Below are 13,875 nucleotides of genomic sequence, written 5' to 3' on the forward strand. Positions count from 1 at the left end.
GGGCAAACAGTAAGCTCTGGAGTGACTTCTGTATCGGTGTTCCAGAAGAAAAATATGGTCACATTTAGAAATTATAGCATATCTACAGTAGTTTTTACAGAGGCATCAATTAAATACTGACTTAAACACTTTATTTTCTTATCCTCTTTTTTTGGCATGTTCTTTTCTCTCAAGCTGTGAGTGTAGGATATTACCAGTAAAAGCCACCTGTAACCAAGCTTTCCTGATTCTAACTCCTAGCTTTGCCAGTGGTTTTCTTTTCTTGAGTGGCTGTGGGAAAGTTAATGCTGCCCATCACCCCCTTCAGTAAATGAAAATGTGAATTTTACTCATAGGATGATGTGAACATAAAATGATGTTTTTACACTGCAGTCAAACCAAAGCTTATATTTCACAGGCAAATGAAGATCACCATTAAGTGTACCAGGAGGCATATAAATAAGCATAGGAAAAATCCGGCAATGTCTAACAGGCAATTAAGTATTTAACTCATATTGATGCCTAAATGTTGCCTTCCAAGAATCAATTAAACCTCTAGATAGTTTTTTTCATTTTTGTACATGACATAAAACTGGGAGAAATTGTTGCTGTAGCACTATACTGTTTTGCTTCAGAGGGACCTGGATGGGCTGATAAAGATCTCATGAAGTCAAAGGGAAACGTGCACCTGCTGTTCTTGTTCCTCATGGGGAGGAATAATCCCAAGCACAACTGGAAAGCAGCCATGCAAAGAGAGTCCTTGGAGTCCTGGTAGAAATGAAGCTGAACATGAGTCAGCTATGTTCCCTTGCCACAAAGAAGGTTAATTGTAAACTGAGATGCATTAGGCAAAGTATTGCCAGCACACTGAGAAAGGTGATCATTCCCCTCCACTCAGCACTAGTGAGGCCACCCCTGGAGTCCTGTGTACAGCTGTGGGCTTTCCGGTACAAGAGAGACACAGGTACACTAAAGTGAGTCAAGCAAACAATCACAAAAACAGTTAAAGAAGTAGAACAGCTTTCATAAAAAGGAGAGGTGGAGAGAATTGGAACTGCTCAGCTTGGAGAGAGGAAGTCTCAAGGGAACCTTATTCATTTGCATACGGTAACTTGGGGGGAATAAGGAAGATGGAGCCAGACTTTTCTCAGTGGTGCCCGGTGACCAGACAAAAGGCAATGGGCACAAACTGAAAGAAAGGACATTCCATTAAAAGATAAGAAAACATTTTTTCCTTCAAAGGTAGATACACACTGTCACAACTACTAAGAGAGGTTGTGGAATCTTCAGTCTTGGAGATACTCCAAACTTGACAGGATACAGCCCTGTGCAACCTTCTGTAGCTGACAGTTCTGGACAGGGATTGTGATTCACCAGCTTCCATAGATGCCTTCCATCTATGCGTGATCTTATGATTAACTTTTTTTTACAAGAAATAGAAATCCGAATATCCCCAAGGATGCAGAAAAGGTATATATATATTTTCAGTTATTGCAAAATAAATGTCAGATAATGAAAGTCAAATAGAGCAACAGGCATCATAGGTATTTCATAAACTTTGAATCCTGGAGGAAGTACAAGTATTTTGCCTGGACTTTCTAAAGCAGGAAGCTAATCCAGATTTCACAGATGTTCTAGTATAAGTGGATCTAGCTTAATCCTTAGCAAATGTTTATATTCTCACATTTTTTATATTGTGGCAAAAGAAAAAAGCAATAGATGACACAAAGACACATACCTCCTCCTGGAAAAACCCTCCTCCTCTATTTTGTTTGATTTTGGATCAGAGCAGCAAAGGCACTTAAGCTTGCAAGTGTTTAGATCTGTCAGGTTTTTTTTTACAGTACACCACTACTTAAGAGCAAATTCTGCAAACCAGAAAGTTACTCAGATTATCATTTCCCCTACAGCTTTTCAACTTCCTTAAATTTCCTAATTTGCAGATGCTAATGATTTCACATGAACTGATCACACAACTAACTCTTCCTTCCTGCTATACTGTCTAAACTAAACAGTCACAGTATGCAGAATCACTATAAAGTAATGCATAAACACACAGTAGTCATGAACATATTCATAGAAGTACCCCTCTTACAAATAAAGGCATTTTCATAAATAATATGTTTTGGAAATGAATAATTGCAGTTACGTTACACTGATTTCAATTTTATACAACTAGTCAATGCTTGAAGTTCTTATAACATGACCATTTAATTTTATCAAGACCCAAATGGCTATATGGAATGTTGAGTTTCTAAAAGGTTTTGCAGTCATAAAAACATGAAAAGCTAAATCAAAATGTTTGCTTTAGTTGTCAGCAACTTCAGCTGTGGCTTTAGGTCACACTGAGTATTAGCCACTTCCTAGTTTGTTTTACATGATACGTGATATACATAGAAGTAGCTTGCTGTTCTTCAGCAAGACTTTATTATTTCTTGTTTTCAAGTATTCACAGACAGAATGATTTGAATTACTCTTTACCTTTCACCCCTAATATAGGCACAAGAACAGAAAAGAGAATTCCCTGAGCTTCCTAGGAGTGGGGGAGGGTCCTTAGCAGTTAGTCTTGTTAGAGGAAAAATTATTTCTAACCCTGCTTTCCTTGAATCAAAATCTCTCACTTTATTATTATTTTCTTGTGTATGTGTTGAGGTCCACCAATATGGAATTACTTCACAGATATTTCAAATTCTAAATGTCTTTGTTTTTCAATCCACACTGCTCTGTCTTGCTCAACATCAGCCAAGGATACTTCTCAAAAGGGTATGTTAATATTTTCTTAAAATCTTGATTTTATGACTGAAAGAAAACTATGTAAAGATAAAGTGAGGAATACTGAGAGAAGAGTGTATGTGTTTCAGCTAAATATTCTGGTCTCTCAAGCTACATTCCTAGTGTTGATTCAGTCCTTGTCATCTTTTCAGCACCTTGGGAAGAGGATTGGCATGTTCCATTTTCCATCCTCTCTGGACTTGCTTCTCATCCTGTCTGTTTCTGGGTTTATTCTGACAGTGGGAGCTAAAATAGCTCAATGCTGTTCAATTTCTTTCTTCCCAAGATATGCTCAGGACAAGCATATCAGTACTGTTTTCTGCTGGTTGAGAACCAGCCCTGTGAGAGACTCTGGGGAGGGTTTGGGCCTGAGCATGCTCTCAATAGGTGGCTTTCACCTAGGAACAGGAGAGGAGGAACAAGCACTGGAAAGGGTTGAGGAAGAGGAAGGTCTGAAGGACAGAACCTAAGAGAAGTAAGACAAGTAATTTCAGGTGAAGGAAATGCATAAATGACCAATTAAGAATTCGGAGATAATTTTAAACACTTTTAAACTTGTGAGCTTTTCTGGAAAGATAATTAATTTTGTTAAAAGGATTTGCATCCTGTAGCGGTGGCATGTTTGTGAATAAACTGAGGGTTGTCTAACAGTCTCATCTGATTAGTACTTTCAGACTATTCAAAGAGTAGCTACATTAGTCTTGACTAATGTGTTTCAAATCTCCAGTCTGGATGAATTCACTGGGGCTCTGTGTGCACTATTCTTCCCTCTCCTTGGGATATGGCTGTCTGTGCTCGCTCACTGGCTGCTCTGGGATAGTTCTGGCCAGAGAGATCATGGCCTGATGGCTCCATGGCTGTCCTCAGGTTCCGTGTACCTCTCAGGAGGACACATGGCCCTCACAGTGCCCTGGTTTATCTATGTGGATAAGACCATGACTCTGACTCCATTGATAACCTGTTTCCTTTAAGGACATCTGATCTCTTTTATGTATTCCTTCAACATGCCCCACCTTCTCCTGGGAACCATCAGATCAACTGTTTCTGAACTGACAAACTGCTTATCTTGGTGTTTATAATAAACCAGAAATGGTTTTGGTATTGTGCAATGTGCTATTCTGTGCTTTGTCAATGTGAGCAGTTGAGACTCAGGAGCACTGAGGTGTGGACCATGACCTCTCCGGCTCCCCCAGGACAACCTCTTTCAGAACCAGCACTCTTGGTCCACAGGTGGTCTTCTGGACTCTTGCAGGTGGTGTTCCACAGTGTTGGTGTAGCTATTAGTAGCCAATTCATGAGTAGCTTATCATAAATAAGAGAGAGAAATTCACTCTACATGGTCTGGATGATCAATTACAATAATATCTTGGTTTAGCATTAGCATTTGCTGAGAAAAACAAACAAACAAACAAAAAACAAACACTAGGCTGATAAAAGTTTCAGAAATGTCACCAGCCTTTCATTGAAAAAAGATTAGATCGCAGATGGATAATTCAACAAGTTGCCCAATGCTGTATGAAACTCTTTTGTAACAGACTAACAGTGACTAGTGTAATTCATAGAGTTTTAAGAAAAGCACAGGAAATTTTTTCACAACACTTATTTTGAAAAAGACATTACCTTAAAAAAAAAAAAAAAAAAAAAAAAAAAAAAAAGACCACACACACTAATTTTCCTTTTCTGGGCAACTTAAATTAAAAGTCATTAATGGATGAATTCAGGTTTTGTTTGCTTTTTCACCTTTTCTTCAGTCTGTGTGGCCTCTGTTTTGAGCAAATGAATTGGTCACCCAATCTGGTGTTATCTACAAACATGATCTCACCAACAAAGATGTCAAACAGGATAGACTTAAGGACAGAACCTTCTGGTACCCCAATTGTCATGGGTATTTACTCTTTTAAAAACCATACTGATTACTCCCAGTAACCTCCATATCGTGCTCAGAAATGTGCTCCAATAAGACTCCCATCATGACGTTCCAAGCTGCCAGGCCCTGGGATAATCTTAAGAACTTTTTCTAAAGATGGAGCAATACTTGCCTTTCTCTAGTCAACAAAGACCTCCTTGGTCTCCACAACCTTTTGAAGATGATACAGAATGGACTGGCCAGGTCTTATCATCCTTAAGTTGGATTCTTGTGAGAACTGCATAGATTTGAGTTTCCACATTTACTTCCTTCTTTGGACACCCGCTGTTATCTGTTCCTTTCCTCCTTGCGCCCTTTTGATTTGGGAAGCTGGTCTCCTAATATGTCTGCTTGTTTCCCTAAGTGTTACAATGTCTCACTGTTCTGCATAGAGAATGTAGTTCTAAATGACCTGCCAGCTTTTCCTGAGCTCCTTCCCTGAGTAAACTAAAGTATATTATTCCTTATCTAAAGAAAACAGGGAATAAGGAGTGTTGGGTTTTTTTTTTTTTTTTTTTTTTTTTTTTTGTATCTACCAGACTGTAATGCAATCTCCTAAGAGATACTGCCTTTATTATACTTTCCTATTCAATTCCCTACAGCGAGCCATTAATGTTTCCTAGTTCATGGTTATGCTATGGTGGATTACAGTCAAACTATGCTGCTCCCTGGCATTTTTGTCCAACAGGAATGATATCATCAAAAGCTGTATAAATTAGTGTGGCCTAGCACAATGTCGTCACTCTTTTTGCTTGTGACTGTGAGCATTTCCATTCTGGCTTTTGCTGTGCACTGGGAGAAGTATGTGCAAATGCTGTTTGTACATATGTTCAGCTCCTTCTCCTTGAGAAATTGGCCCTGTTCTTGTAATCTGAAGGAAAAATCTTCCCAGGTGAGTCTTTGACTCAGTGGCAATCATTAATTTTTTCAAATGCAGTAGTTCTACCAAGAGCTCCTTTGCACCTATCTAGAGTAGAAGTTAGTGTGGGGAATAGTTCCTGCCAGTGCTGGTGGTTGGACAACTCCTCAGCACTGGAAGGAGTCCAGAAACAACTGTTCTCAGCACTGACTTGGCCAGGACTTGCAAACAATGTCAATGTCCTGAACAAATCCTGGGCATAGTCCAGGGATTATCTCAGACTGGGGCTAGTGTGTAATGGCAGTTGGTCCTGGTGCAAGAAAACTGTCCTGGGAATATTTAATCTGACAATCAAGCATATAGCATTGTAAAAAAAAAGTAGTCTAATAATCAAATAACTATATTTGGATGCCTGATACTGTAGTCCAAGTTTTTGTCTCAAAATAAAAAGCAGTTTTACACTAAAGCATAAGTTTGTTCTAGCCATGGTTCCTCACTTATTTATGAAGAACATTATGACATCCTTAAAACCTGAATCTCCAAGGCCAAAAGAAGCAGAAAGATACGTGAGCTGTCAAAATCAATGAGACTACCTCAGAGGATAAAGTTATTTTTATTGTGAATGAAAGTACTCAAAGGTTAATTCTGTTAAGGGGTGAAACGCTTGACCATTTTTTGTTTGAATATTAACATCAACTTAGAAGTCCTGGTGAGCTTCCGGCATAACATCCTCAGGTTAGATGTGGATGGATGGCTTACTTTCCAACCATCCAAACCAGGGAGTCAGATGACAGGACTATTCTGATATAACTCCAGCTCCAGAATGAGCTTTGTATGGAATTAGGTCTTAACTGAAAGGGGGATCTTTGTCTGTGCTCTCCTGTCACCTGACCATACATAAGGACACATTGGTTATTTTTGTCTACCCTGTCCACCAGGACCAAAGCCTTGTCTACAAACCTGTCTGTCACCCACTCACTAGGATACATGGATTTAGTTTGTCCCAGGTACAGGTCTTTGCATTTGCACTTGTTGAACTTTGTAAGGTTTCCATCAACCCATTTCTTCAGCATGTCAAGGTCCCTCTAAATAGCTGGCCTGCCCTCTCAGTAGGTTGGCTCTTAGTATTTTTAATATGATTTAAAAAAAAAAAAAAAAAAGTATTATTTTTCTTTAACATGTTGCAACTGAAACTTCTTGACCAAAATATTTAAATCATATTCACAGAATGGAAGATACCCAGTAAGGACAGTTACCCAGACAGCTAAAGTAAGATGAAATTAAAAGAAAAGATAAGGCATTTCAAAAACTTACACATGAATAATCTTATCTCTTGGCTATACTACCTATGCATTTTAGTTCCTGACTTTCTGCAGAGCTGAATTGCCTGAACTAAAAAGTACACTTTCAGGTTCCTCATTTGTTTTTACTATTTTACTACTTCAGCAACTACTATAATTTGTTCAGTTTCAGAAGTTACTGACTGCATTTTGCACTCCATCGTCTGAAAGGAAAATTAAAATTTCTGTTAGTTTTATACACGTGACTAACTTATGTATGTGTAATTCTGAGAATATTTCAACTTTTTTGCATATTTTAAGGAAATATTTCACTTTTTTTTTTTTTTTTCCTCCTTATCAGATAAGCTTTCCTTAGAAAGACAAAATACTGAAATTTCAACACCTCTGTAGTGCTGAAACATGATTTTCAGCCTGGCTTGAAAATGAGTAGGGGGAAAGCGTGCTTTTCTCCAACACACCGTTCACAGATAATTTTAAAAGAATTAGAACAAAAGGATTAACTTTATTAAGGTACATAACCAGGTGAGTACACTTTGGCCTGAAGCTTAGTTAACTGAACAGGCCTTGAGTACAGATGTGTACATGTCCCACTGGCAAAGTTCATCCTGCCCAGCTGGAGAGAAGCAGCCAGACTGGACTGTTTGTGGCTCTACTTATGGGACATTGTGTTATTTATGTTTATTATTTATGTTTATAATTATGTTGGTGACAGTGTGATGCTTGTAAGTCATCCATAGGTATAAGACCTACCAATGGAAGCATTAACCCCTGTGCCCGTCAAACTGGAACAGCAGAAACCCCCTGGGGGGAGAAGAGTACTGCATTTGACTTCCCTTAACAAATTCCCTGCTGATTTTCTTTCATAGTTCCTCAGTATATGGCAAAGGAAAGAGTTATTCTTTCCTTTAAGTTCCTTATCATTTAAACATTACCTTTAAACCTGCAGTATAGTTTTATTTTGCATTTCATGCATTTAATATAAAATAGAAAGAAAGCCTACCTGTGGATTTATATCAAGCTGTCCATGAAATGGATTTTTTGGCTTTGGAACTTGTGGAAATACTGCTTTCCAATAACCAGTCCTGGAATTCAAATGGGATAGAGCAAAACAGAAAAATAAAGTATCTAGCATGTGTCAAAACCACTGCACCCTTGAACAAGCTCTTATCTTCCTCCTCCAGGGGAAGAAAAGAAATGAAAATTGTACATCATCATGTCACAGAATGAATACATATGAGGAAGACACTAAGAATTTAGATGGTAGTAATTTTCTTTTTGGTTAGATTCAAAATATTTATTTTCTTCTTTGAAATAAGAAGGAACTTACTACTGTGATCATATTTAAGCCACTGCAACCAGTATAAAGTGAACATAAACTTTTAAACAAGTAGGAAGAACAGTCTTCTCTGAATTACTGCATATTTCTATACAAAGCACATGATAAGGTAGACTATCCTTTTTCTTTCCATTTCTCTTGCATAGTTTATTTCAGGAAGAAATGCAAATTTCTTATGCATTCTCAGATTAATTTAGCTTGCTAGGACAATTCTAATGTTAGAATGTTAGAAGATCTGTACTGATAAGTACAATCAGCCTGTGTGTTTGCAATAATTACATTTCAAGAAATCACATCTTTTGGCAGACAGTCCACATGTTGGTAAGAATGGCTTTAAAAAGCTGGTATCAGGAGAGGCTGTTGAAACTTAGGTTTTTTTGCAGGGAAGGCTAAGAGGTGACCTCACTGTTCTGCGCAGCACCCTGAGGAGAGGAGGCAGAAGGAGGTACCATGCTCTGCTCCTGGGAACCGATTGTTATAGAACAGATCATCTTGAGTGAGATCACAGGACATGTGCAGGACAACTAGGAGATCAGGCCCAGCCAGCATGGGCTCGTGAGAGGCAGGTCCTGCTTCACCAACCTGATTTTTTTCTATGACTGAGTGACCTGCCTGGTGGATGAAGGAAAGGCTGTTGACATAGTCTACCTAGACTTCAGCAAAGCCTTTGACACTGGCTTGGACAGATACACAATTCACTGGATAAAGAACCAACTGGAGGGCTGGGCCCAGAGAGTGATGCTGGATGGAGTTGAATCCACCAGGAGCAGGGAAGCGATCATCCTTCTGTACTCAGCCACACCTTGAGTGTTGTGTTTAGTTTTGGGCCTCTCACTACAGGAAAGACATTGAAACCCTGAAGCATGTGCAGAGAAGAGCAACAATGCTGTTGTGGGGTCTAGAGATCAAGTCTTCGCAAGAACAGCTGAGGGAGCTGAGATTGTTCAGTCTGGAGAAGAGGAAGCTCAGGGAGACCTTATTGCTCTCAAAAATTTCCTGAAAGGAGGTTGTGGTGGGGTGGGGGTCAGCCTCTTCTGCCATGTAACCAGCAACAGGATGAGAAGAAATGGCCTCAAGTTGAGTGAGGGGATGTTGAGTTGGAATTAGGTTTCTTTTCCAAAAGAGTGTTGAGGTGCTGAAACAGGCTACCCAGGGAGGTGTTTGAGTCACAGGCCTTGGAGATGTTCAAAAAACATGTCGATGTGGTACTAAGGGACTTGGTTTAGTGGTGAAATATTGATGGTAGATGGACAGCTGGACTAGATGATCTTGGAGATCTTTTCTCAACCTTAATAATTCTATGATTCTGTGGTAAGTGATGAAACATAATTAACCTTCTTGCCATGTTAACATTAGAGACTCTTGAAAAAATGTATGTGAGTCATCCAGAGACTTTAGGTATCACAATCATAATGCCTGCCTTGAGAACACCTTTTTAATTTGGCTTCTATTGGATTGTGAGTGAAAATGTGTTCAGAGGCACCTCTGCATAATTTATTTGCTTAAGAACTGCACATGTTTCAAACATTCACACAAAATAAAATAGAAGTATAAATTCCATATACCTTTTGCAGAAGAAAATTGTAAAGATAGCTATTGAGAGTGTTGCAACTGCCACTACGGGTAAAATCCATACTGAAGAAGAAATTTCTTCGTTTCCTGAAAGAGCAACAGTCATGAATCATTGTTAACAAAAAGCAATAAATGCACAGTCAAGCACATACTCTAACTAATGAATGTCAGTCCAAAAGGTTTCTCCTGGAACAAAATGCAACCCTTTTTTGTTTTAGCATTTTAGCTGTACATTTTTCCAGGAGAGATTAACACCAAACCTGTTTGTTAATCCTCAGCACTAAGCAGGCATGATAGACTACAGTTTCAAATATACAACTTTTTTATTGATTTCCAAAGTTAGAATGTTAAGAGATAAACTAATCATCTCTCTCCTTCCCAGTAATGTGCAATGAAACACAATGCTTACGTATACTTTATATTTTTCTTTGTAAGTGCACATCCATGTGTGAAGTAGTTAGGTCATAACAGGGAGAAAGATAAGTCACGGTAAAGATTTTTTATTCTTACCAAACTCAACAGCTGCGCTCCACTCCCCCCAATCTTTGCTCACTCTACACGTATGGCCAGCTGCTCTTATTTTCACCAGGTTCTTCTTTCTCATGTTGGGATTTTGAACTATGTGGCTCGTAATAATTTCCTAAGCAAAAAGACAAAACCACATCTAGACTGAGTTTTTCATTGCTGAATTCCTAGATGTTGACAATGTAGAAGCTGCGTTTACCAGTGAGAGTTTTCGAGGTATGGAGGAATTGCTTGTTAGATCAGACTGCTGCTTTGGAGCAAAAAATATATGCTTGCTTTTGAAGTATGTAGTATATATGTACCTATGTGTGTATCCTTTCAAGTATAGTCTATCACTCCATAAATTTTGCTGTCTAGAACTTTCAACTTTTCAACTTCTATTCGTTAACCTGTAATTTCTTATGAAATTACATCATCAGTAATTATGATTTATTTATGATTTTCCTTGCTACATTTACAGAAGCAGAAAAGCATCTTGAATCATCTCGTATTAGTGCTGCTAAAATTCTATAATGCAAAGAATAAACCATCTGCATGTAGCTCATGTTTCTGTCTTTGTAATAGGGCTCCTTAGGACAAACAAAAGTTGTAAAATATTGTCAAATAAGAAGACTGCAGTACTTAGCTGTACCAGAACTTCCCAAAACATACTCTTTCTTTGGATACTTTCAGAATAGGAGTGGGAAGTGTAGGCTGCACTGAGTAGAAGAAGGTGCAGCATACCTGCAGAACTATTCCCAAGGGCTTTTTTTGGTTTTTGGGTATACATAAGTTGAATTAAATTCCTAGGAGGAGTTTTCTCAATGACTTCTTTCCCTTCTGTCACTAATGTGTATTTTCAAATTCTGACCCGAACATTTGAGAGGAAGAAATATTTATGTTAAAAATAGTTATGGAACAGTAACTTTTCTGGTTTTTTTTCCACATTTCTTTGAATGTATGACAAGTGACACAAATATCATAATTATTTAGCAGCTAGACACTTTTCAGAAGCCCATAAATAAAAATATCATAAAGCGTAGAACTAATGCTAGATGCAATTGTGTGCTATCTGCATTTCACAATTGACTATGAAACGAACATACACTGCTGATAAATAGAAAAAGCAAACTTACTTTTGTATAACTTTGATTGGTCCACTCTGCAGAGTTAGCCTGTATATCGAGAGAAAAGTTTTATTTTTATGATCGCTTTTTTTTTTTTGTTAAGATAGTCATTTTAATCAATTGCCTATCACCTTTCTCTGCATTACTGTCTTATCTACTTCACAGTTTGTTTTGATGAACAATTTACCTAATTTACCTAGTAATTTACCTAATATTTTATTTCTGATATGTGATTCAACTGCAATGCCAAGTTTATAGTAACTATTTCTTCTACGAAAAGTATTTGTGTTCCTTACCATTAGAGCTGAGAAATAAATTGTATTTCAGATTGATGGTTGAACTGAAACACAACCGAAAAAAAAAAAACAACACCCTGGTCTGAATGCAAACAGTAACTCTATTCTTACACACATCAGAAAAAGCCTTTAAGATCACAGAATCAAAGAATGGTTTCAGTTGGAAGGGACCCTTAAGATTATCTATTTCCAAACTGCCACTATAGGCAGGGACACCTGCCACTAGGCCAAGTTGCTCAAAGCCCCATGCAGCCTGGCCTTGAATGTTTCCAAGGAGGGGGCATCCATAACCTCACTGGGCAACCTGTTCCAGTGTGTCACCATTTTCACAGAAAATAATTTCTTCTTAATAACTAGTCTAAATCTACCCTCTTCCAGTTTAAAGCCATTTCCCCTATTGCTACATGCTCTTAAAAAAAGTCCCTCCCCAGCTTTCCTGCAGGTCCCCTTCTAGTACCGGAAGGCTGCTTTAAGTTCTCCTGGAATCTTCTCCATGCTGAAAAGCCCCAGCTCTCTCAGCCTTTCCCTATAAGGGCTCCAGCCCTCATCTTTGCAGCTCTCCTCTGGACCTGCTCCAACAGCTCCATGTCCTCTTTGTTTTGGGGGCCCCCAAACTGGATGCAGTCTCCAGGTGGGGTCTCAAAATAGCAGAGTAGAGGGGCAGAATCACCTCCTTGACCTGCTGGTCACACTTCTCTTGATGCAACCCAAGATAAAATTGGCTTTCTGGGCTGCAAGCGCACATTGGCAGTTCATATTAAATCTTTCATCAACTGACACTGCCCAATCCTTCTCCCAGGACTGTTCTCAAGCCATTCTCCACTCAGCCTGTATCTGTGTTTGGGATTGCCCTAACTCAGTTGCAGGACTTTGCACTTCACCTTGTTGAACTTCATGAGATAAGCTTTTCTTTTTAAATCTATTATTTATATCTTATAAAAACACAAAACACTATGCTGAATTGTAAATGCCACGCAAATGATGTTTCTTTTCCCTCAGATGAAATCATTCAGAAGTGATTTGGATTCATAAATATTTCATCTACATTTCTGATAGAAAATAAAATCCCATATCTCTTCTGTGTAGGTATAATGACTAATATATAGCATATTGACCTCACACAACTAACGATTGGCAGGCTAATAATCAACATCTCCACTATCCTGTGGGTTTGGGGTTTTTTGTTTGTTTTTAATTACTTTCAGTCTTGTTGTTTTTTTTTTTTTCCTACTGTAAAACAAGAAGAAATCAGATCAAATATTTCTTCAGAAAATAATAGTGCCCATGTGGCACCCGAGCATGTGTTGCAAAGCATGCTGCTGTACAAGAGAGCAGGTCCTTGAATCCCTAAAGCAGCTATCTTGAGCAGAGGGGGAAAATGGAATCAGGTAATCTCCCTTTAGGGTTGTTACTGATGTCACATACGAGAAAGAAAGATGATAACAGAATTAAAGAACCATAGGGATTAGAAGAGACCTTTGGAGTCAATCCAGTCCAACCTCTCTGCTAAGCAGGTTCCCTAATCAGGTCACACAGGCAGGCATCCAGGTGGGTTTTGAATATCTCCGGAGAAGGAGACTCCACAACTCCTGAGGGCAGCCTGTTCACGGTCATTGTGTTATCCTTTTTGTTTTCTCTCAATGCAAGTAATTTCCAGTTGTAAAATAAAGTTTAAAAGTTGATTGTAGCACAAATATATTTTGGTTGCAGTATATTAGGAATGCAATATTTCTCTCACTTTATCCTTTGCAATTGGAAAGCAATACATTTTGCAATGCAGTATTTGGTGGACTTTGATGAAATTAGTAACATGAAAACTGCTGATAATTTCTTATGGAAATACGAGGCAGTTCAGACACCATATGAATTGAATATTCTTTGTAACCTGGTATTAATCAAGTTAAAAAATAAAGAATTCTGTATTGCTTTACTGTGATTTCTCTTTATGTCAAAGTCACACAGAGCTCAGTATAAGGACTTAATTGCTACAAAGGCAAAGGGATTGGAAGAAGCCGTAAGGTTTTATAGCAGCAATCATCTGGGATCATCTGTGAATTAGCAAACCGCCTCCAGACTCAGTTTGGAACAGTAATTCCAGAGAAGGACGGCGCCAGCCGCCCAGTGGCCGCGGGGCTGCAGTACAGGCAGGCTGTTCCCCAGTTGCCATCAGCCACCTCTTGGTCGCCTGCCGAAGTTCTGCCAGAGGTGTAGTGCACATACTCT

General features: G+C 38.6%; 1 protein-coding gene across 4 annotated transcripts in view; it reads right to left on the reverse strand.

Moving 5' to 3' along the window:
* The window catches only part of LOC122156192 (granulocyte-macrophage colony-stimulating factor receptor subunit alpha-like), a 38,393-nt gene that overhangs the window by 17,057 nt on the left and 7,461 nt on the right, over positions 1–13,875 (reverse strand). For all 4 annotated transcript variants that reach the window (XM_042810763.1, XM_042810764.1, XM_042810762.1 and 1 more), the window contains exons 8-11: positions 11,366–11,404; positions 10,236–10,365; positions 9,719–9,812; positions 7,818–7,899 (exon numbers count right to left, since the gene is read on the reverse strand). In XM_042810763.1, the coding sequence (XP_042666697.1) occupies positions 7,818–7,899; positions 9,719–9,812; positions 10,236–10,365; positions 11,366–11,404 (345 nt within the window). The remainder of the gene's footprint in view (positions 1–7,817; positions 7,900–9,718; positions 9,813–10,235; positions 10,366–11,365; positions 11,405–13,875) is intronic.

Source organism: Centrocercus urophasianus, unplaced genomic scaffold (assembly GCF_019232065.1).
Source record: "Centrocercus urophasianus isolate 14NV4802_14NV808 unplaced genomic scaffold, USGS_Curo_1.0 seq_12, whole genome shotgun sequence".
NCBI lineage: Eukaryota > Metazoa > Chordata > Aves > Galliformes > Phasianidae > Centrocercus > Centrocercus urophasianus.